This window comes from Bos mutus, chromosome 7, assembly GCF_027580195.1.
Source record: "Bos mutus isolate GX-2022 chromosome 7, NWIPB_WYAK_1.1, whole genome shotgun sequence".
Classification (NCBI taxonomy): domain Eukaryota; kingdom Metazoa; phylum Chordata; class Mammalia; order Artiodactyla; family Bovidae; genus Bos; species Bos mutus.
Genome location: NC_091623.1, coordinates 100,675,676 through 100,700,870, shown reverse-complemented (window position 1 = coordinate 100,700,870; position 25,195 = coordinate 100,675,676). Strand labels below are relative to the sequence as shown.

At 43.4% G+C, this 25,195-nt stretch overlaps 1 protein-coding gene across 2 annotated transcripts in view; it reads right to left on the bottom strand.

The window, feature by feature from the left end:
- The window catches only part of ARHGEF37 (Rho guanine nucleotide exchange factor 37), a 57,385-nt gene that overhangs the window by 15,218 nt on the left and 16,972 nt on the right, over positions 1 to 25,195 (bottom strand). For both annotated transcript variants that reach the window (XM_070374615.1, XM_005895343.2), the window contains 6 exons: positions 23,818 to 23,941; positions 14,479 to 14,626; positions 6,541 to 6,740; positions 5,246 to 5,376; positions 2,577 to 2,681; positions 564 to 674 (listed from right to left, as the gene is read on the bottom strand). In XM_070374615.1, coding sequence (XP_070230716.1) covers positions 564 to 674; positions 2,577 to 2,681; positions 5,246 to 5,376; positions 6,541 to 6,740; positions 14,479 to 14,626; positions 23,818 to 23,941 — 819 coding nt within the window. The remainder of the gene's footprint in view (positions 1 to 563; positions 675 to 2,576; positions 2,682 to 5,245; positions 5,377 to 6,540; positions 6,741 to 14,478; positions 14,627 to 23,817; positions 23,942 to 25,195) is intronic.

Genomic DNA, 25,195 nt, shown 5'->3' with positions numbered 1-25,195 from the left:
CCACTCTCACCAAACAGCTATGACCTCTAGCACGATATCTAACCTTTCTGGGCCTCAAGGTGCCCATCTGAGAAATGGGGACAATGCATGTAACAAGCTTAGCAGAGTGCACAGAACAAGTATTTAATATATGTCAATTCTTAATATGGTTACTGTGCAGAGATGTTGAAAAAATTTGGTATAGGATGGTGATCAAAACCATAGTCGTTGGGGCTGAGATCCTAGCTTGCCATTGATCATCTGAATGACCTGGGAGGTCACCCTTTCTGAGCCTCATCTACAGAATGGAGTTATTAACAGTATTTACCCTGTAAGCTATGTCGTGAGGATTAAATGAGTAAAGAATGTGAAGACTTTAGCACAGTGCCTGGCAGATAACATGGCTCAATAAACATTAGCTGGCCCTATTTTTATCAGGAAAATGCACTAATAATAATCTCCACCCTGCTGACTACCCAGGACAGTTATGGATGTAACCATCGAGGAAAGGGCCTCACTTCTAAATATGATTCTTATAGACTCTGCCACCTGCCTGAAAAAAAGAAGAGAGAAGTTCCACTCACAAACTCTGGGAAGGCCTGGAGCTGCAGGTCTCTTGCCAGGTAACAGTACTGTACCACAGGCCCCTCGGGGATTTCCAGATTGTAGTCCTGGGGCCGGAAGCGGAGGAAAGCCTAGATGGGGGTCAAAGGAGAACCAATCACAGCCCACTGAGACCATCTCACACCTGAAAGCCCCTCCACGACATCCCGGAAAAGGTTGCCCAGGCTGTCTGCACACCCTCCAAGTGTCTGCACACAGCTAATCTATCCTTGCACAACTCGGGTGATTAGAATCTTCTTTCTCTAAGCCCACATCTTTCTCCCTATTCCAGTGTTGCCTCCAATTCACACACTTCTCATTATCACACTTGTGAATTTTTTTTTCTGCCATGTCTGCTCCTCATGTTCTAATAATACTTTTCCTTAAATCAACCTAGCATCCCTATTTAAATCAGTGCATTAAAACAAACAAACAACAACAACAAAAAAACACCTTATGGGGAATTCCCTGGCAGTCTAGTGGTTAGGAGTCTGTGCTTTCACTGCCAAGGGCCCGGGTTCAATCCTTGGTCAGGAAACTAAGATCCCACAAGCTGCATGGCATGGCCAAAAAAAAAAAAACACCTTATGATCCTTCCATAAAGGAAAAGCCAGTAATAATTGCCATAAATAAGCATGTTAAAAATAACTGCTATAAAAACAATGCTATTAAATTCTGTCTGGGCGTCATGGCCAGCTGAAGGCTTCCAGCCTGAGACTGGTTCTGCTGGTTTATTTACATGCCAGCAAAAGAGGCTTTTCCTGGACTCAGGATTAAGAGAGAGAGTCAATTTCTTGCTATGGGATTTCATGTCAACCCTGTATCTGTCATGTAAATCCTGCATTCAGGGCAACACAGCCTTAATGCTTCTAAGTATCTGTTCTTCTCTGCAAAGCCAGACATGTCTCTTGGGGGCTTCTGGTTTCTCTCTCTCAAGGCCCCTCCATTCTTTCTCTGAGGGCCTTCTGCTTCTCACTCACTGTGCTGTTATCTTTCTGTGGGGACTGGGGCAAGATGGAGCAGGAATAAGCAGGGGGTGTGCCCCACACAGAAAAGCATAGAGCTACAACCTCTCTCCTTCTACACACTTCCAATAATGTCACTCCAAATCCTATTATCCAAAGAGCCTGTTCTCATCTGACTGAGCTGGTCTGTGCAAATGGATGTGACTGAGAACAAAACCACGCAAAAGGGACAGAGTGGATGGAATGAGTCAGCAGCGATGACAAGAACGAAGTGGGAATTTGGGCGCAAGGAAAGTAATGTGCTGGTTGGGAATGCAAACTGGTGTCCCTGTGGGCTTAATCTGGCATGCAAAAATGTATTTTGTTGGGCCCATATAACATTTAGATTCTTATTTAATTAGTTGCTTACATGGACACATCATGAGATTTCACCAAAAGGTCTCAATTTTCAGTTTTCTTCTTCCTTAAAATCAGAAGAACTGGCAGCATTGGGTCCACACTCCCATGCAGCAACAACTCCCATGAGACAGGGCATTTAATTTTATTTTATTCATTTATGCATTTATTCAGTCATTCAAACTCCAAATATTACTACATATTGAACTCTACCTAACAGTCTCATAAATAGACAATAGGCCTACACACCTATACACTTCAGTCAATAATATTCCCTGCCTGGTCCCTTTGAGCACCTGTTTGTCACTCCTGCTCTAGCACCGGTCTGGCAGGGTTCTTCCAGAGGACTCTGCTTCCAGTGAATTTGACTCTGCCCAGTGGGAACCCCAGTTCCTGAATACTCAATGAACTCAGAAGTTGCCCCAGCCAGATAACCTCTAGATTAAGGAGTGCTTCCCCAAGGCCCTTCTCTGGCCTCCAACCAGCAACTATTACGATCTCTTCCAATTGGTCCTTGAAGCTGGTGCCTTTATCAGGGGCTTGTTCAATGGGCCCTACGTACCTGTCCAGGTATCCCAGCCTGCCCCCCGCCCCGCCACACACACACACCATTATTTACCACAGGGTCCTCACCTCCAAATTATCCAGGTAAGCAGCCACATTGCTCTTCAGCTCGGTCACACACAGCGACACCCAGTGGAACCTCTCTTCTAAGTCATCAAATTCCTTGTCTTCCGTCTGAGAGTAAAGTTACGCTTATGAGGGCCGAGAACATCCACATAGGGGCAGTGTACACCTCTATCCCAAGTCCTTGCTAGGAACCACACACACACACCTTTCCACAGACCCGCATATCAGAGCCATTCCTCCAGTCTCCAAACTGAGTGGGATGGTCAGAGGCAGTGAGTGCGGCTTAGTGGTTTTGTATTCAGACCATGAAATCAGACACAAGAGCCCTGGTTCACTTGCTTCCTGTCTGTGTGAACTTAGGCAATTGTTTTGCCCTCTTGGAGCCTGTTTCCGCATCTGCAACATGGGGATAATGTGAACATTTACTTCTTTGTGTGGAACCATTAATGCCTGGTTCAGAGTAAGCCCTCAGTCAACCTAAGTTTCTACTAGTAGCTATTTGAGGCTGGTTCCTTGCCCAGGCCCAGACATAAGTTCTCCTATCTGCATCAAGGGGCTTTGCTGGTGGCTCAGAGGTAAAGAATCCGCCTGCAGGGCAGGAGACACAGGAGATTCAGGTTTGATTCCTGGGTCAGGAAGATCCCCTGGAGGAGGAAATGGCAACTCATTCTATTATTCTTGCCTAGAGAATACCACTGACAGAGAAGCCTGATGGGCTACAGTCCATAAGGTCGAAAAGACACAACTGAGTGACTGAAAACACACACACACCTGTATCAAGAGGCCCCGGAGAAAGAGCAGCACAAGGCGCAGAGGAGAGAGCCCACCCTGGCTATTCAGAATCAAGTGGAAGGACTTCCCTAACTTCCAGGGCAGGGGTGTGGGTTTGATTCCTGGTTAGGAAGCATCACTACAAACAAAGCTAGTGGAGGTGATGGAATTCCAGTTGAGCTATTTCAAATCCTAAAAGATGATGTGGTGAAAGTGCTGCACTCAATATGCCAGCAAATTTGGAAAACTCAGCAGTGGCCACAGGACTGGAAAAGGTCAGTTTTCATTCCAATCCCAAGGAAAGGCAATGCCAAAGAATGTTCAAACTACTGCACAATTGCACTCATCTCACAGGCTAGCAAAGTAATGCTCAAAATTCTCCAAGTCAGGCTTCAACAATACATGAAGCGTGAACTTCCAGATGTTCAAGCTGGATTTAGAAAAAGCAGAGGAACCAGAGACCAAATTTCCAACATCTGTTGGATCATAGAAAAAGCAAGAGAGTTCCAGAAAAACATCTACTTCAGCTTTATTGACTACTCCAAAGCCTTCAACTGTGTGGATCATAACAAACTGTGGAAAATTCTTAAAGAGAAAGGAATACCAGACCACTTGACCTGCATCCTGAGAAATTTGTATGTAGGTAAAGAAGCAACAGTTAGAACTGGACATTGAACAACAGACTGGTTCCAAATCGGGAAAGGAGTATGTCAAGGCTGTATATTGTCACCCTGCTTATTTAACTTATATGCAGAGTACATCATGAGAAATGCTGGGCTGGATGAAGCACAAGCTCGAATCAAGATTGTCGGGAGAAATATCAATAACCTCAGATATGCAGATGACACCACCCTTATGGCAGAAAGTGAAGAAGAACTAAAGAGCCTCTAGATGAAAGTAAAACAGAAGAGTGAAAAAGTTGGCTTAAAACTCAACAATCAGAAAACTAAGATCATGGCATCCGGTCCCATCACTTCATGGAAAATAGATGGGGAAACAATGGAAAGAGGGACAGACTTTATTTTTTGGGCTCCAAAATCACTGCAGATGGTGATTGCAGCCATGAAATTAAAAGATGCTTGCTCCTCGGAAGAAAAGTTATGACCAACCTAGATAGTATATTAAAAAGCAGAGACATTATTTTGCCAACAAAAGTCCATCTAGTCAAAGCTATGGTGTTTCCAGTAGTCATGTAGGGATGTGAGAGTTGGACTATAAAGAAAGCTGAGCACTGAAGAATTGATGCTTTTGAACTGTGATATTGGAGAAGACTCTTGAGAGTCCCTTGGACTGCAAGGAGATCCAACCAGTCCATTCTAAAGGAGATCAGTCCTGGGTATTCATTGGAAGGACTAATGTTGAAGCTGAAACTCCAATACTTTGGCCACCTGATGCAAACAACTGACTCATTTGAAAAGACCCTGTTGCTGGGAAAGATTGAAAGTGGGAGGAGAAAGGGACGACAGAGGATGAGATGGTTGGATAGCATCACTGACTCAATGGACATGAGTTTGAGTAAACTCCGGAAGTTGGTGATGGACAGGGAGGCCTGGTGTGCTGCAGTCCATGCAGCTGCAAAGAGTCAGACACAACTGAGCGACTGAACTGATCTGAACAGGAAGCTAAGATCCCACATGCCTTGTGGCCAAAATGCCAGGACATAAAACAGAAGCAATATTGAAATAAATTCAAACAAAGACTTTAAAAATGGCCCACAGCAAAAAAATATTTAAAAAACCAGCAAACTTTAAACAAAGGAATCAAGTGAGGGTGCCTACTCTGCCCCTTCCTGGCCTCAGTCTTCTCATCTCTGAAAGCAGTCTAAGACTCCGCCTCACCACCGCACCATCTTTCCCCTTGGGATGGCCGGCATACAACCCTTCCTCCAGTCCATTGCTCACCCTGGGAACGAGCCCCGCCTCCTGCTTCAGCAGCTGGCTCAGCCGGGTGGTCTTCTTGGAGAGGGTGTGTGTATTGATGCGAGCCAGTCGCTCCCGGAGGCTCAGCGGCTCCACCTTGGTGTACTTGGAGGCTGCACCAACAGAGGAAAAGGAGGCACAGGGACCAGAGCTGACCCAGGAAAGTAAGAGACCCTGACATCCCAGCTGGGCACCTCTTAGGCCCTCTTCTCAAACGTCAGGGTCACACTCATTAGAATGGCAAATCTTGGAGGTAAAACACGGGGCTCAGAGTCCTCACTGACTGAAGAGGTTCATACCAGCTTGATTTCTTGCGCCTCAGTTTCCTCATCTGTAAATGAGGCCAACCACTTCCCAGGATTGCTGGGAGATCACAGAAGATGATGGAAATGAAGCAAATGACTTAAGCTCTCATTTTACCCAACTGTGAAATGAGACTAACAGTGCCAACCTCAGGACTATCCTAAGGATCAAACAAAATAATAAGTGAAAAAAACAAGTCATAGCTACCCCTTAGTAAACGTTAGCTAAATTATCGTTACTATACTGTCTTAGTTGTGTAAGTTTTTCCTCTCCCTAGGACACTGTGACACTCTGCAGACCTTTCTGTTTTAGCAACTTGAGAGGCAACAATCTCCCCACTTTCTCCTCCTACCCTCATCCCTGATACATACACAGCTCTTTGCCTCCCAGTATTCATTTCTCCTTAGTATAGCAGCCATGTGGTTTGGATAAGAATGATTTCACTTTATTTCAGGGAGTGGTTGCTGACTGTTATAAGCCAATTCACACGATCCCCACTCCTTTACCACAATGACAGGTTCAAAGAAAGGCTTACAACCCAGGCATAAGCCAAACAGTTCATGGCATACCCCTAATCATGGCAACTGGTTCAGGGTGAGCATATGACTCAAATAAATCCTATTAGAATGAAGCTCCAGTTTAGTGTTTACAGCTAAGCGGAGAAAGGGTCCACATTCTCCTGGAAGGTGTGGTGTTCAGACGTGAGTCTTAGGACAGCAATAGCCACTTACTGTTATGAGGGAGGCCAGCTTGAAGAGGCAGGTGACACATAGTGAAGGTCAGAGACAAGAGAATTATAGGGAAATGACACCAGCTCCCAGACTAAATCCTACTTAAAGCCCACGTTACCTCCGGACTTGTAGGTTACATAAGTGACTGTCTTCCCTTTACTAGTGAAGCCAGTTTGAGGTGAGTTTTTTGGTTAACTAGAAGCATTCTCACTAATGTATCACCTAAATGCCCCAAGTCCTTACCCACTTCTTTGCGCCTCTTGTACTCATTGATGTTGGTGACCACATCCTGGAGGGCAGAGGTAGCCCTCTGAAGGACAGCGTAGGCACTGGCATCAGGGAGTGTGTTTTCCAGAATTTTCTGCAGCAGCAATGGGTATTTGGTAATCCTCTGCAGAGGAATTACCAGCAAGAAACTGAGTCCTGAAGGTCCCGCTTGCGGCCTGAGGGAGAAGGCTGGTGTTAAGTAGGTCAAGTCCACCCTTGGGGGCACCAAAGGGCCTGGGGTCTAGTCCCAGCTCTGCTATTTAACTCGCTGTGTGATCTCAGGCAAGTTGCCCTCCTTCGGGAGTCCTCAGTTGCCTCACCGGGTGCTGCTAGTTCTCACTTTACACTTTTCTGGACCTCGCTTCCCCATATGTACTAAATCCAAAGGTCAGTTCTCTGTCCTCAGCTTAATCGGTCTCTCAATAGCAGACACAGCAGACCATTCCCCTCTTTCTCAAAACACTTTCTTCTTTTGGCCCCAGAGATGCCCTTTGTCCTGTTTCTCTCACTCCACAGGCCACTCCCCTGGCTTCTCTCCAATGCTGGAGTGCCCAGGGGCCTCCTCTCTCCACTCACTCTCTTCCTGAGCTCCTTTAGTCCTACGGCTTTAAACACATGGCAAACCCAGATCTCCATTTCTTCTGCCCAGAGCTCCAGACTCACGGTCAACTAGCCTACTTGAGATCTCCACTTGGGTATGTCTCAAGCACAACTCCATCTGCTGGACACGCACATGGTATTTCATTTTAAAAAATGGTCCTGCTGCTTTAAAAAAGAAGCGCTTTTAAAATCACAGGAACTTGGGAAATCCCTGGTGGTTTGATGGTTAGGATTCAGTGTTTCCACTGCTGTAGGCCCAGGTTTAATCCCCAGTGGAAGAACTAAGATCTCACAAGCCTTGGGGCACAGCCCCCTCCAAACTTTTTTTTTTTTTTTAATCATAGGAATTTAATGTTTAGAGAGGTGTGTAAAGTATTTGAGGGTAAAGACTCATAGTATCTGTAATTTCCTTTAAATTACTCAGTATAAAATTAGATGCAGCAAACAGAAGGCATTTATACTTGCTCATTTCAGGTGACGGGTGTGTGTGTTCATTACATTATTCTATTTTTCTATAGGGCTTGAAAATTTTAATTTGAAAAAGGAAAATACGAAACACAGGAACTAATAGTGTCAAGGTCCCTTCCAGATGTACCATTTGATGCATAAATGATTATTTCTAGCCCCCTTCCTGATGATGTCTGGAAGTTGCAGAAAGAGTGCCCAAGTCCATGGCATCTGGGACAAGGCTCCAACAGTCTTTCTTTGATCACGACCAGTAGCCCTCAGACCCACCTTCTGAGAAACACGTGAGGGTTTCAAACATCAATGTCTAAGCATGCCTCCTTCATGAAGACTCACAAATACCTCTCATGACTATTATCTGGCTCTCTACAGTACCTTTGCCTCTTACTGTTCTTCCTATGGAAAAAACCTCCAGACCAAATGTCCAAGAAAGATCAGCCATAAGGCCTGGAACAGACAGAGCAGGTGGGAACTACCCCCTCCCTCCCATTAACTGCAGAAGGTTGGAACACAGGGGTTGAACTATCTGTCAGGATATGTCTGTGCTGACCATCTGCTCTCACCAAGGGTTTCCTAGTGCCTGGCTGACTGTGGGCAGGAGAGGTGGAAACAGTGGTCAGATATTTGCAAAACTCTGTCCTCTGGGCTTACTTTTCATGGGAAAAGGATAACTGCCTCATGGGGACAACTATTGCCTCACAAGTCAGAGATGACATAGGGCAGGGAGCCTTCAAAGAAATGATTACTTCTCTTCTCCACAATCATCAAGAACTGCAGAATTACAGCAACCTCTTTCTTTACAGCCTTTCTAAAGTAATTTGGAGAAAACTCTTTTTGTAGCCTATCAGATGGGCAATAAAAATTTAAAGACTTGGGACTTCCCTGGTAGTTTAGTGGTTAAGACTCTGTGTTCCCAATGCAGGGGGTATGGGTGCAATCCTGATTGAAGAACTAAGATTTCCCATGCCACATGGTGTGGCCAAAAAAAAAAAAAATTGAAAGACTCACCCAGAGTTGGATGAATATGGGGAAACCAGTCCTCTTACATTCTATTGGTGAGAGTATCAGTTGGTGGGATCTTTTTAGAAACTAATTTAGCAACTTGTGAAATATACAATTCCCTCAATCCTACTACAGAAATCTACCCACAGAAATATTAACTCAAGTGAGCATGGATAAAGGTAGAAGTTATTCAGCAATTCTGTGACAGTAAAATTTGGGAAACAACTCAAATATCCATCAACAGGGGATGAGCTGACTATAAGCTGCCCTGGAAAAGAACCCTATATAACCATTAAAGAAGAACGTGGTTAAAAGAGAAAAAAAAAGGAACATGGTAAAATAATTCATGGCTATGGTGAAGTGAAAAAACAAGTCCTAGAATCTAGAGTAGGAGTCCCTTAAAAATTCATTAATTCATTCATTCTTTCTATTTATCTAACCATCCATCCATCCATCCATCCAACATCTAGATTTTCCCATGGAAAGTCTATTTCTTACCTGTCTGTAAATACACAGAATCAAATTTGGATGGACATGTTAACTACTAGGGGGAGGCATGGGAAACAGGAAACCAAGGGGAATGGACTTATACTTTTTACTTTACATAATCCGTGTATTGTTTGAAACTTCCTTTTTTCAATAAGTATGTTATTTTCATACTTAAACAAAAAATGCCAATAAAGGAAAACAGATTATGTGTCTTCTCCCAACACTCTGCCTAAGTTGTTGTGGAACTGCGGGTGCTTTGTGTTAGACTGATCCACCTCTCCTCCCCACTGAAAGCTGTGCCATTAGACTGGTCTCCCTAAGGCAAAGCTTTCTGTGGCTGTAAGGACAAGCCTCTGATTCCATGGGCCACCAGGTGGGAAGCACTGCCTTAAGAGCTGCTGCTGCTGCTGCTGCTAGGTCACTTCAGTCGTGTCCGACTCTGTGCGACCCCATAGACAGAAGCCCACCAGGCTCCCCCGTCCCTGGGATTCTCCAGGTAAGAACACTGGAGTGGGTTGCCATTTCCTTCTCCAATGCATGAAAGTGAAAAGTGAAAAGGAAGTCGCTCAGTCGTGTCCGACTCTTAGCGACCTCATGGACTGCAGCCTACCAGGCTCCTCCGTCCATGGGATTTTCCAGGCAAGAGTATTGGAGTGGGGTGCCATTGCCTTCTCCAGCCTTAAGAACTAGGATAAACTAAACACCTCACCAACTCATCCACCCAAATAAAAAGTGGGAGGTAGCATATATTTTGGAATCACAAAGATCTAATGAGATGGTGCCATTTATCGTCTCTGGATATCCAGCTGGTGTGATCCTAGTCAGCCAGGCTCCGAAAGAGCCCCATGATCATCAGCACAGAAAGCCAGGATGACTGTTTCAGGAGGAAGGTGATTAATAGTTCTAGAGCAGCATACATAGTAGGAGCCCCTTAAAATTCATTCTATCTATCCATCCATCCACCCACCATCCAATGTCTATACTTTCCCGTAGGAAGTCTATTTTCTGTCTTCCTGTAAATACACAGAGTAAAATTGGGATGACCGAAAGGATGTCGTTCCTGCTGCAACATTAGACCAAGGGATTTCATTGAGGGCAATCTTAAAACCTGCAGGCTCTGGGGTGCTGCAGGCATTTAGTGGACAGGGTCCCAGGGAAGCAGAATATCCTGCAAGGACAGTCTTGCATTATGGAGAATTGTTCTACGTTTCATACGCCCCTCTCAACATTCAGAGACTGAATGAATGCCTTGAAACGGGCTGCAGTTTCAAGAACTGAGATATTTTTGTGACACCTGGACCTCATCCAGTCACATATCTTCACACTGGGAATTACTATGATACTACCTTTTGTAAATACAACACAGGCCATCTGTAAGAACATCATTCCTCATTTTCTCTGCCTCCCAGTATGTAATATTATCCCTACTTCAATTATGTTGTTTCCTTCTTTCTCTTATCATACACAAGGAAATCAAGTTTGTGTCATTCCAGGGTACACATATTCTCTGCTCTTTTGTTTTTCTGTACTTCGTGTACAGAATGGCTTCTGACTCTTTTTCGCTTATAAGCATGTGATTGCTACCGCAGTGGTGCCCAAGCATTTGCATACATTACATTATACATATTATATATTACATATGTAATACATATTACATTATTAGAAATTACCTTCCTTTTATTTCTCTTTTAATTATAGCTAAGCCATTATGTTTATTTTTTCAATTATGTATATGGGCAGGAGAATTTTTTTCAGAATGTAACTCAGGATGATAAATTTGTTATAAAAAGGGAGCACTGGGACTGAAGGAGCAGAGAACTACAGTGTGGTCTCAGGGAAGCATAATCCCTTCCTAACCAAGATAACTACCATAGCTATGGTCTTATTAGGGAATTACTGAGTATTACTTGCATGCAATGAGTCTACATGCAATGAGAAGGCAATGGCACCCCACTTCAGTACTCTTGCCTGGAAAATCCCATGGACGGAGGAGCCTGGTAGGCTGTAGTCCATGGGGTCGCTAAGAGTCGGACACGACTGAGCGGCTTCACTTCAATGAGTCTACATCCCCATGAGCTATTGCTTTTACTCCCACTCTACATGTAGGGAAACTAGGTTCTGAGACACTAAATGGCTCCTGCCAAGGTGAATAAAGAGCAGAGAGCTTGATTCGTTGCCAGGCTGCCTGGCGCCAAAGCCCATGAGAAATGTCTGGCCTAGTTCGGAAAGACCAGAGTACAGAAGATGTGACAAAGAGCAGCCTCTGTGCCAACTAGGGCCCCCACACAGTGCTTCTAACATGTCTGAACTAGATGCCAATATTTAACACTGCGGAGACTTACATCAAAGCTTCTGGTTTCTCTTGAAAGATCAGAGGATCTGGCCACAGTGGAATCATATTTCTACACAGCAACTGAGGTAGATGGTTTACAAAAAAATGGCTGCAATTACTTTACTCTCTGTATCTATACCCTTTGAACATGACGTTGAAGCTTCTCCCACCAAGAAGTGGGGACTATTTTTCCACCTCCCGAGCCTGGCACAGCATGCCAGTTCTAAGCCAAGATCTCAAAAGGCAGAGCTGAGTCAGCTCGTGTGTCCCACGTTCATAGGAAAGTCCAGCCAACATCAGCAAAGCTGACCTATGGTTGATCACAGACATGTGAGGGAGTTCAGCCAGGACTAGAAAAATCATTTACTGAGTCCAGCTAAATTGCTATCATGCACAAATGTGACCTTGAGAAATATTTGCTTTAAACACATTTTGGAGATGATTTATATTTTAAACCACTATATTTGGGGTGATATGCTATAGCAAAAGCTACTTGATGCAACAGTGATCAGCTGAAGCTGGGCTGCAGCTACACTCTATACAGGGACTGCTGGCTCTGATTTGCCACAGCCTCCATTACTCCCTTTTGTCTCACAGCTGGCGTCCTGCTTCCCTCATTTCTGTTACTTGCCTCACTCCTGTAGAAATGTATTTAGTGACCCTTACAAAAGCCTAAGTTTGTAAGATCCATGAAGGGATCAAAGGAATAAAAGAAAATGAAAGTGGGCTTTTTTTTTTTTTTTTTTTTTTAAATCATTTATTTATTTTAATTTGGCTGCACTGGGTCTTAGTTGCTGCATGTGGGATCTAGCTCCTTGTCCAGGGATCGAACCCAGGCCCCCTGCATTGGGAGCAGAGTCTTAGCCACTGGACCACCAGGGAAGTCCCGAAAGTAGGCTTTTTTGAAGGCTGGGAGGGGCTAGGACATGGCTACTTCAAAAGAAGGCTTCAGGGGGCACAAGAGCTAAGGATAGATAAGGGAGAGAAGGAAGAGAGATAGCAGGAGGATCCACATGAGATAATGCTAGCTTTAAAGACCAAAATCTACACTCTCTTGGGTGTAAACAGGAAATGCCTAAGTAAGATGAAATAACAATAATAACCTCTGTTCCTCCTATACTATTCTGATTTCCAGAAGATGGCCTTCATCTATCTTCATTTGGTAAGCTTGGGGAAGATATAGTTTTTTTTTGTTTTTGACCATGCTGCATGGCATGCAGCATCTTAATTCTCCAACCAGGTATTGAACCTGTGCCCCCTGCATTGGGAACATGAAGTCTTAACCACCAGACCGCCAAGTAAGTCCTAATAGAAGTCTTTTTAAATATATGATGATCCACTTTAATCATAAGAAGATAAATACAAAATGAAACATTACTGAGATGCCATTTTTCACCTATCTCAGTGGTAAACACTCTGAAGTTTCACAATGTACTCTGCTGGTCAGGCTGAGGGGAAACACCTTTATATTTGTTCATGGGAATATCAACCGGTATTACCTTTAGAGTGAGAAATTTTGCAATATTATCAAGATTATTAACACATACTTCCTTTAATCTAGCAATTTCACATCTGGAAATTTAACTTATAGATACTTTTATTTGCACCTCAGTAAAATAATATATGTTCGTGAATAATCACATAGCATTATCTGTAACGCTACAAAAAATAGAAACAAACCAATATCCATCAATAGAGAGCAGTTAAATAAACTGGAACAACCACATGGTAGAAGAATACATAGCCATTCAAAGGGCCATACGTATATATATTGAATTAGAAAGACCTCCAAGATATAGCATAAGTGAAAAAAATTATAAACTTTTATAAGAAGATGGGAAAATAAGAGTATATATTTAGATTTACTTGTATAGGTACACGGAGAAGGCAATGGCACCCCACTCCAGTACTTTTGCCTGGAAAATCCCATGGACGGAGGAGCCTGGTAGGCTGCTGTCCATGGGGTCGATAAGAGTCGGATAAGACTGAGCAACTTCACTTTCACTTTTCACTTTCATGCATTGGAGAAGGAAATGGCAACCCACTCCAGTGTTCTTGCTTGGAGAATCCCAGGGACAGGGGAGTCTGGTGGGCTGCCGTCTATGGGGTCGCACAGAGTCAGACACGACTGAAGTGACTTAGCAGTAGTAGTAGTAGTATAGGTATACAGAAACTCTACAAAGATCCATAAGGAATTTAAAAGTGGTTACCTTGACTTTGCAGGTAGTAGCAGCAATTGGATGGATGAAGGGACAGGGGAGATCTTTTGCTTTTACTGTTTAAATTCAGATGTTTTAAAGCTTTTAAACTGTGTTAAGTGTACCTGTTCAAAATTTTAATTTAAAAAATTTATTCTCTACATATCTCTATCCCGAGCTCCCACTCATTGGTGCCAGCTCTGGGCTGCGAGGCCCCTCAAGGCAGTTCTGATCCTTTTCTGTGGGGCAGGACTCCAGCCATCTATAGAAAGGTCTCCTCAGGTGGTGCAAGCCTGCTTCCTGCCACTGCTGCTTACAGCACATGGTTCCCACCATCTCACTGCCCTCCCTATGATGGGCACAGTGCTGTTCACCAAATGTTTCTGCTTTTCCACCTCTGAACACATGGCTGGAAGGCATGCCCTCCTGGTACTGGATGAAGTCAGGTGATTAGTTCTGGACTCTGAATTATGAGAAGCAATGGATATTACTTCTGGCCTGGAACATTTAGTAACCAGTGTGAGACCCTCCAGAGTTCTTTGTTCCTTGCCAAGTCACCGGCCATGTTCCAGACAGTGGCTGGTGTCAGCTTCAGTTCCAGAGTGAGCATGACACTGGGAAAACCCCCAAGTTAACCCACATTGGAGCATAAGGAAGGTGGAAACCTCATTGGCTGAAACCACTAAAAGAGTTGGGGGTTGTTTGTCTCTGCAGCATAGCCTAGCCCAGCCTGACTAGGACACTCCTGAAAGAGTGTGAGCAGCCCCAAGCTAGGGTGAGACTTTAACAGCCCCTGACCTTGGCATCCATAGGGATCATTCTACTCACAGCACTGCCTCAATGATGCCCTGGATCTCCCGCTGCAGCTCTGGCTCCTTCCGGTAGGTCTCTACCAGCAGCAAGGCCTGTTCGTAGCTGGCACAGTACACCTTATAGACTTGCTCCAACTCCTCTTGGAATTCCAGAAATGCGTTACCTGACAGTGAAAAGGCAACAAGTTCTCAAAAGCGTTTCTGCATGTCCTCTTGCTTAGAAGAGGGAGGCTGTGAGTGACACAGCTAAGCGCTTTAGCTCTGACGTAAGACTGCCTGGCTTAACCAGCACTGTAACCTTGGGCAAGTCACCTCATCTTCCTCAGCTCCCACTTTTTCATCTCACTTTCAAAAGGCTGCTGTAGGATTAAGTGACACAATGATGTAGTATGTGTGGTTAATAAACAGTATCTATAATTACAGCAATAATATTGATAATTCTCACATTTGGACAATGCTTTATAGTTTACAAAACACATTCATGTTATATCTTTATAATTACCATGTATGGCAAGTACAATTCCAAACCCTGTTTACAAAGACACCCTACAGCACAGCATGGATAGTCAAAATGTGGGCTTTGGAGTCGGAGAGAAGTAAGGCCAGATCTCCAGCCAACCCTTTCCCAGTAGCATAGTCTAGGGTGAGTATCTTATCCCTCTGACCCTCCATATTTTCATCTATAGATGGGAATACAAATAGTACTCACCTCCAAGTGTTCACTGGGATGATTAATTTTAAAAATGCACATAAAGCACCTGACACAAACTTCATTTCCCCAAAACTTACCAACTACTTATCTACTGACTGTGTATGAGGCACTCTTCTAAGTTCTTTGAATGAAATAATGACCCTGCCTCATGGGGCTGATATTCTCATGGGGAAGACAGACAATAAATGAATATATTTATTTATATATTACATATGCAAGACGATCCAACCAATCCATCCTAAAGGAGATCAGTCCTGGGTGTTCACTGGAAGGACTGATGTTGAAGCTGAAACTCCAATACTTTGGCCACCTGATGCGAACAGCAGACTCATTTGAAAAGACCCTGATGCTGGGAAAGACTGAGGGCAGGAGGAGAAGGGGATGACAGAGGATGAGATGGTTGGATGTCATCACCGACTCAATGGCCATGAGTTTGGGTAAACTCCGGGAGTTGGTGATGGACAGGGAGGCCTAGAGTGCTGCATTTCATGGGGTCACAAAGAGTCAGACACAACTGAGCGACTGAACTGAACTGAACTGATGCCAGGTAGTGATGAGTACCACAGATTTAAACAAAGCCAGATAGAGAGTTAGAGGTATCACTGTGGTCAAGAATCTGCCTGCCAATGCAGGAGACACAAGAGACGTGGGTTCGATCCCTGGGTTGGGAAGATCCCTTGGAGTAGGAAATGGCAACCCACTCCAGTTTATTCTTGCCTAGAAAATTCCATGGGATAGAGGAAACTGGCAGGCTACAGTCCATGGGGTCGCAAAGAGTCAGACATGACTGAGCAACTAAGCATACACACAGGAGATCTATTTAGGAAAGACCTCCATAAAGATGTGGATGTTTATCACAGTCCAAAAGAATCCATCCCTGGGAAAGTCTGAGGGAAGAGCAGTGCCAGGCTTAGGGAAGGACAAATACAAAGGCCTTAAGGCAAGTGAATGCCTGACATGCAGGTGACACAGAAGGCAGGTGTGGCTGGAACACAGTGAGCAAGGGCACAAAGTAGAGAAAATAAACAGGAAACTGAAGCCAGATTATGTACGGCCTTGAAGTAAGTAAATACCTGAAGTAAGTAAATACTACACTTACTACTAAGTGTAGTAAGGTGTTCAGGCTTTATTCTAATGGTGGCAGGAAGTAACTAGAAGGTTTTGAGCAGGGGCAAGAATGATCTAGTTTTTGTTTTAAAAGGATCACGCCCATGCTCAATTTCAATAGCACTTACACTAAAGTTATAACAATACAAGAAAGACCGGCAGTCCCCTGCACACGAATGACACACCAAGTTGTAACATTCTATATTTTAAAAAAAACAGAAACTTATGAGATTAGTTACTTACTGGGGAGACAGAATGGGATGGAAAGAACAGGGAATGGGGTAGGACAGTAGGGATGAGAGGGGAACAGTGCTTTACTGAATATACCTTCTTATATAGTTCTGATCTTGGAACCCTGGTAATATTTTACATACTCCCAAAATAAACATACAGCTGAGACCAACCAGGATGTGGAAGGAACCCCAAATAGAATACAAACAATAAGGAATGAACCTAATTCTATTACAAATGAATAACATAACCACACCGAAGGGTGTATGAAAAAATTAACATAAGTATTTTGCACAAAAGTACAGGCTAGTAATTTTTATTAAAATATAACCAAAAAAAAAAAAATACTCTAAGTGACTACTAACTTCGAACACATAAGTAAATATACTGTAGATAATGGCAACCATTTCTACCTGTCACAGAAAGATGCTGCAAATAAGAAAAGAGGAAAGATTAGAATGAACCCTGAGATACTGGACTGGAATTGGAGGTATTAGTAGGAACTCATGGTTTTATGTATTTTAAATATATAAATATAGATGGGCTTCCCTGGTGGCTCAGTGGTAAAGAATCCAACTGCCATTGCAGGAGATGCAGGTTTGATCCCTGAGTCGGGAAGATCCCCTGGAGAAGGAAACGGCAACACACTCCAGTGTTCTTGCCTGGGAAATCCCAGGGACAGAGGAGCCTGGTGGTCTATAGTCTATGGAGTCGCAAAAAGTTGGACATGACTTAGCAACTAAACAACAACATAGATGGACAGATATAGAAAGAAATGGAGATATGTGTACATGCGTGTGTTGGTATATATACACGTATTTCCTAAATATCAGCTAAGAGGACCTAGAAGCAATGATACCCGAGGAGTAATAAGCACACCAAAGGTAGGAACCAGGTTTCCCAGGAGAAAAGCTGATCGCAAGGATAGGGCAGGAAAAATACAAGATGAGCTGAGAACACCTTGTGGTGTCAGAAAGCAAGAAAGTGCTCACACATTGTTAGAGACACATTAAAAGGACACAGGTGTCAACTGGAAAGAGCTCCCTATGGCCAAAGCTGGTAAAATTTGAGCAACAAAATGAATAACAATAGTACTGGCTTCTGACTCATGGAATAAAGCAAATATCCATGAGTTTATACTTATATAAAAGTTGAATAAAGAAACGAATGGGTACAGCACAGGGAATAGAGCCAATATTTTATAACTATAAAAAATCAATAACTATAACCATTAAAAATTATGAACTGGTGCCACAACTACTGAAGTCCACACAGCTAGAGCCCATGCTCCACAACAAGAGAAACCACTGCAAAGACAAGCCTGAGCATAACTAGACAGAAGCCAACAATCACCTCAACTGGAGAAGGCCTGCATAAAGCAATGATGATCAAACACAGCCATAAATAAAATAAATTAATAAAAATTGTGAATCACTATGCTGTACAATTAAAACATATAACACTATAAATCAACTATACCTAAAAATTTGAAAACTAAAAATAACTTTAAAAAATGAATGGAAGGGACATTTCTTGCTTATAGAATAAGAATTAATAAATGTAGGTGGACAGGGGAATTGGGGGCAGGTCAAAGCCTTTGACTGTGTGGATCACAAAAACTGTGGAAAATTCTGAAAGAGAAAGGAATACCAGAACACCTGACCTGTCTCTTGAGAAACCTATATGCAGGTCAGGAAGCAACAGTTAGAACTGGACATGGAACAACAGACTGGTTCCAAATAGGAAAAGGAGTACATCAAGGCTGTATATTGTCACCCTGCTTATTTAACTTATATGCAGAGTACATCATGAGAAATGCTAGGCTGGAAGAAGCACAAGCTGGAATCAGGATTGCCAGGAGAAATATCAATAACCTCAGATATACAGATGACACCACCCTTATGGCAGAAAGTGAAGAGGAACTAAAAAGCCTCTTGATGACAGTGAAAGAGGAGAGTGAAAAAGTTGGCTTAAAGCTCAACATTCAGAAAACGAAGATCATGGCATCTGGTCCCATCACTTCATGGGAAATAGATGGGGAAACAGTGTCAGACTTTATTTTTGGGGCTCCAAAATCACTGCAGATGGTGATTGCAGCCATGACATTAAAAGACACTTACTCCCTGGAAGGAAAGTTATGACCAACCTAGATAGCATATTCAAAAGCAGAGACATTACTTTGCCAACAAAGGTCCATCTAGTCGAGGCTTTGGTTTTTCCAGTGGTCATGTATGGATGTGAGAGTTAGACTGTGAAGAAAGCTGAGTGCCGAAGAATTGATGCTTTTGAACTGTGGTGTTGGAGAAGACTCTCGAGGGTCCCTTGGACTGCAAAGAGATCCAACCAGTTCATTCTAAAGGAGATCAGTCCTGGGTGCTCTTGGAAGGAATGATGCTAAAGCTGAAACTCCAGTACTTTGGCCACCTCATGCAAAGAACTGACTCATTGGAAAAGACTCTGACGCTGGGAGGGATTGGGGGCAGGAGGAGAAGGGGACGACAGAGGATGAGATGGCTGGATGGCATCACTGACTTGATGGATGTGAGTTTGAGTGAACTCCGGGAGTTGGTGATGGACAGGGAGGCCTGGTGTGCTGCGATTCATGGGGTTGCAAAGAATCAGACACGACTGAGCGACTGAACTGAACTGAACTGAAAACAGTTAAAGTGGGTCAACTGCCTGGTGTCAAATAAAAACTAAATTTTCAGTTGTGGGCACACTGTAGTATATATAAAATCAAATGAAATGTTGTACACATGAAACTATTAATATATATTAAGAATATTATAAATCAATTTTAATGCCATCAATCAAGCAATATATGTAGAAGAAAAATAGAGTCCTAACCACTGGGAATTCCCTCTACTTAATTTTTCTGTAAATCTGAAAGTGCTGTAAAAAAAAAAAATGTCTATTAGAGCTATACTATATTGAGACTAAATCAGGAGTAAAACATGGAAAGAGGAATAGCTATTAAAAGGCTACTACAGGACTTCCCTGATGGTCCAGTGGATAAGAATCCTCCTTGCAATTCGGCAGACACTGGTTTGATCCCTAGTCTGAGAAGATCCCACGTGTCTTGGGGCAACTAAGCCCATGAGCTGCAACAACTGGAGCCCATGTGCCCTAGAGCCTGTGCTCTACAACTGAAGCCACGCAATGAGAAGCCTGTGCACAACAGAGAGTAGGCCCCACTCTCTACAATTAGAGAAAGCCCACGCAGCAACAAAGACTCAGCGCAGCCAATAATAAATAAATAAATGTTTTTTTAAAAAAGCAAGACTATTTGGATAGTGGTGAGGGTGAAGAGAAACGTATTAGTCACAAAAGGGCAAGTAAGCCACAGACCACAGGAAGCCCAGCTAAGCCTAAAGCCTACTGATGCTGTGTGTTGTACCTGTGAAATGTACCCGGCCCCCCTTGAGACAGGGAGTAACTGGACTAGCATGGTCCAGCTCTCAGCAAAGGCTCCCACAGCAAGACTACCACCACAGGAAGCAAAACCCCTCCCCAGTGCTGGTCAAGACAATGCTCAGAAAGAACTCCCTCGGGAGAAGCCCCCAGAACAAGGGAGAACGTGACCAGGAAAGACTACCCAAAACTGCAGTCAGGCAGAATGCATAGGATAGGGAGGTCAGCTAGCTGCAGAGATGACCTCACTTGGAGACAGCGTAGCCCTGAAACCTGGGGCGGTTCCCACATTCTTCTCTACTTAGGTTCTTCTGCAGGAATGTGACTTTTGCCAAAGAAACTGCATCACACCAGCATGGACAGGGGCAGGGGTGTTTCTATAACTGAAGGTGGAGGAAAGCAAACTTCCCTAGAGCATAGAGCAGAGCTGTCCAACAGGCAGGAATACAGGGACACCAAAGACTTATTTCTTCTCCTCTTGTCCTCCTTAGTCACAGGTTGGAAAGAAGTCACAGCAGCTAAGAGTTACTCTCAAAAGGCCACTCTACCTCTGGCTGGAGAAATGAGAAAGGGAGGCAGGATGTTGTCTGATGGAGCTGCTCAAATCATGACTCTGCCTTGTCAAGCTGTTTGACCTTAGGAAAGTTACTTAACCTTTCTGAGTCTTGGGTTTTTCTTCAATAAAATGGGGATGATAATGTTTTTGTTCAGTCACTAAATTGTGCCCGATTCTTTGGGACCCTATGGACTGCATGCAGCATACCTAGATCCTCTGTTGTCCACTAATAATAATAATCAATAAGTAACAAGGTCATGAGAATAAAAAGGGCTATTTCACGTTCAGTTCAGTTGCTCAGTTGTGTCCGACTCTTTGCAATCCCACGCACTGCAGCACGCCAGGCTTCCCTGTCCATTACCAACTCCTGAAGCTTACTCAAACTGATGTCCATCAAGTCGGAGATGCCATCCAACCATCTCATACTCTGCCGTCCCCTTCTCCTCCCACCTTCAATCTTTCCCAGAAGTAGGGTCTTTTCAAATGAGTCAGTTCTTTGCATCAGATGGCCAAAGTACTGGAGTTTCAGCTTCAGCATCAGTCCTTCCAGTGAATATTCAGGACTGATTTAGGTACCCATAGTCATGGCTGGCACCGAAATGGGTACTATTTTCATACAGATGGCATGAAACTGAGGCTCAGAGACGAGATGTGGGTGACAGAACCTTGCAAGTCAGATTCCAAAGCCCCTGTTCTAAACCACTTGACCTATAAGCCACGAGCCATATATGACTCCTGGGAACTTGAAATATGGAGAATCCCAATTAAGATGTGCTGTAAGTGTAAATGACACTGGATTGCAAAGACTTTGTACCAAAAAAAAAAAAGTAGAATGTATCACGAATAAGTTTTATACTAATTACATGTTGAAATATTATTTTGATATATTGGGTTAAATGAGATATATCATTAAAATTCATTTCACTGCTTTAGTTTTTTTAATGGAGCTACTCAATAGTCTTAAATTAAATTCATGGCTCACACTGCATTTCTTTTAGATAAGACTGAACTAGAACACGGTGCCTTCCAGTGACAGGAGCCCATGGGGGAACTCCACCGGGAGCTGCATTTGAAATCATTCATAAGAACACGGAACCTGACTCATTTGGGAAGTTCATGCCTGATGTCCAAAAATCTTTTAAAATGCTGTGGTATGGAACTGGGATAAGGGCCTCCCTTGCATAGCCGGGCCTGGGGGCTGAGAGAGGAATAGGAAGAGCTGGTTGAAACCAGCTCAGCCATGATTAAGCACAAAGTTGCACCTAGGAAAACAAAAGCCCGTGTGGATTCTCTGTATCTCTTTTTGGCTAACCACAAAGGGCAGAGGATGAGAAGGCTATTTTCTGTACACTCGGGAAAGGCCAGGGGACAGGCTTGACAAAATGTGGGGGGAGGGGCGGGGAGGATGACACATAAGATGCTCAGTTAAATTTGAACTTCAGATAAATAACGAAAGTTTTAATATAAGTATGTCCCAAGTATTCCATGGGATAAACTTAGTATAATTCAGTAAACTTAGTATAATTTTCATTGTTTATGTGAAATTCAAATGTAATAGGGCATCCTGTATTTTATGTGGCGAATCTATCAGGGAAACAGGGAAGCCAGGGAATGGAGATGTCACCAGGCATGGACAAAGTAGCATCTTAACTTTTTACAGGTTAAGCTGGAAGGCAGAGATGAACAGGTAAGGACTCTTAACAAGGAATTAGTTGAATCTCAAACCCATACCAACAGAAGATGCTGACCTCAGAGTCCCCACATCCCTGGAGCATCTTCAACCTGAGGCTGTAACAATTTCTACTCAAGGGACTTCCCTGGTGGTCCAGCGGCTAAGACTCTGCACTCCCAGTGCAGGGGACCCGGGTTTGATCTCTGGTCAGGGAACGAGATCCCACATACCTCAACTAAGAGTTCACATGCTGCAACTAAAATCCAGTGCAAATAAAATGTAATAAAAAATCTCACTCAAATAAGTGGTCACCATTAACAGAAATATAGATAAAGCGATAAAAGGTAAAAATATTACCTAGATACTGTTAAAAAAATCTTGTTCCTTAATTTTGTATTCCTCTATCATTTAAAGGAAATAGTCGGGCTTTCCTGGTGGCTCAGTGATAAAGAATTCACCTGTCAATGTAGGAGACATGGATTCAATCTCTGGTCTGGGAAGATCCCACAGGCCATGGAGCACTACGCCTGTGCATCACAACTCCTGAGCCTGCACCCATCTACCTTTCTGAGCCCATCCACCTTTGTCCTCTGACTCCACCTGAAAACATAGAAGTTTCATTAAGCAGCCCCAGAACAGGAGACAGGAAGGGGCTGCAGAAGTTTGAGGTTTACACCTACTCATTCCTCCTCCTTTATGTCTGGTCATCCTAACTATTTCAGAATCAGGAGTCCACCTCCATCTCTCACCTAGGTGAAGGTAAAACCACCAGCTGATCTCATTACTTCCACTCTTGCCACTCTTTCACAATCCACTGTACACAACTACCAAAAGGATCTTTGAAAAAGAAATCTGACCATATCACTCCCCTGCTCAAAATTGTCCAGTGAGGTCTCATCACACTTAGGAGAAAATCCACACTCCTAGAAGGCCTTGTAGGATCTGGTCCTTCTCTGCCTTTTCTATCCTATCTCCTATACTCTCCCCTCACTCATTGCCCTGGAGCCTCACCAGCCTTGTCCATCAAATATCCCAGGCTCATCTCTGCCAAAGAATAGGCCTCTGCATACCTATTTTCTCTACTCTGTCCAGATCATCTCATAGCTGGCTCCTCCCTAACAGGTCTCAGTTCAAATGTCCTCTCCTCAGGAGGCCTTCTCTTTTCTCAAAAGTTACCATATTTGTTATTCTTTAAATTACAAATTACTACTTAAAATTCTCCTGTTTATCTGTGTATCTTCTGTCTCTCTCACTCACTAACCCAAAAGAACAGATGATCAGACCCTCTGGTTGACTAGACCCTTCTGTTACCTCAGCACACAGCACAGTGAATGGCACACGGCAGGTGATCACTAAGCACCTACTGAGTGAATGACTGTGAAAAACCCTGGGATAGAGTCTCAGCCACACCACTAACTAATTATGTGTCTATCAGTATGTCCTCTCTGTCGTGAGGCCTCAGTCTCTTCGTCTATAGTGATGGGGTTGGGCTGGATATCATCTGAGGGTCCTGCCAGCTCTGACATGCTGTATTTCAGGGACTCCCAAAACAGCCTCTCATTGAGCTGCATCTCCCTGGAATGCTGGGGAAAGTACAGCAATGACCACATGCCTAGAACAATTCCACGGGAATCTCAGGCTGCCAACTGCCTGGTTTTTTGCTCACCGATCAGCTGCACTTGTTCTTCTTCCCTGGAGGCTGTCTCCTGTAGATCATGAAGCAGTCTGCTGTTCACCTTGATGATGTCATCAATGTTTGAGAACAGGACATCCAGATCTCCCTGTGGCAGCTAAAAGGAACAAAGACTCCGTGGAAGGTCGCTCAGGAGTTCGATAAGAGTGATTTTTTGGTAGGTTTCGGACAGTAGTCCAGAATAGTCACGCCATCGGGGTTCCATCTCTCTTGGGAAGACCGTTTCAGAGGAATGTTTGAAAGGACTTTGAAATTTTATAAGTTAGGTATTTTTATTACTCTAAGAGAAGAGAGGAAGAGATGGAGCACTCACCATGAAAGGAAAGCTGAACTGCGTTATCCTAGGTCTGCTGCCAACTATAATTTTTCTTCTCTCATTTCCCCATCTGCCATGTAAGTGTGGGAAGTTGGACTTCTTTCCAGCTCTGACACACTTGGCACCTACCACTATTACCTTTAGATACATTCTGAACTCCAGCCCCTATGAGCTAAACTGCACCACTGTTAAAAGGATGCAGGATATCTACATATGTTGACTGTGCTCAGTTGCTTCAGTCGTGTCCGACTCTTTGCAACTCTATGGACTGTATCCCACCAGGCTCCTTTGTCCATAGCATTTTTTACACAGGAATACTGGAGTGGGTTGCTATACCCTCCTCCAGGGGATCTTCCTAATCCAGGGATTGAACCCACACCTCCTGTGTCTCCTGCACTGCAGGCAGATTCTTTACTGCTGAGATGCCAGGGAAGCCCTATATAGGATATATATATAGATAGAAGCCCTGGATGCACAATCAAGTGGGAGAAGCTAACTGTAGAAAAATATCTAGAGTATGCTTTATTTTTGCTAAAATAAGTAACAATCTATATTTGTTTGTTTAATGCCTCCAGAGGAAATATCCCAATTTCTGGAGGGTAAAATAAGGGAGGGTTTTCATCTACATTATCTGCTTATTTCATTTATTCAATAAATAGTAATTGGAGTCCATTATTTATATGTCAAGAACTGGAATACACTGAACTATTAATAAACAGCCTTTCCCCTTATGGACCTTACATGCTGGGGGATAGTTGAAATTTTAGAAAGAGAGCCTATGTTATTTCTGAAACTGGGACGAAAAAGATGTAAAAAATGAATACTAAACTAGAAACCCATGTAATGATAACTTTTTCATGTTACCACCCTCTAAATGAGACAATTACAAATAGGTCACTTAAAACAATCTGTTCTAAACTAAATAAAGGGCTATCTTATCCATTAGCTCATTTAATTCTCTGAGGTGATTCTTCTCTGCCCAGTTAGCAGAAGAATATACTAAGACTGAGCAACTAACACTTTTTATATTAAGGC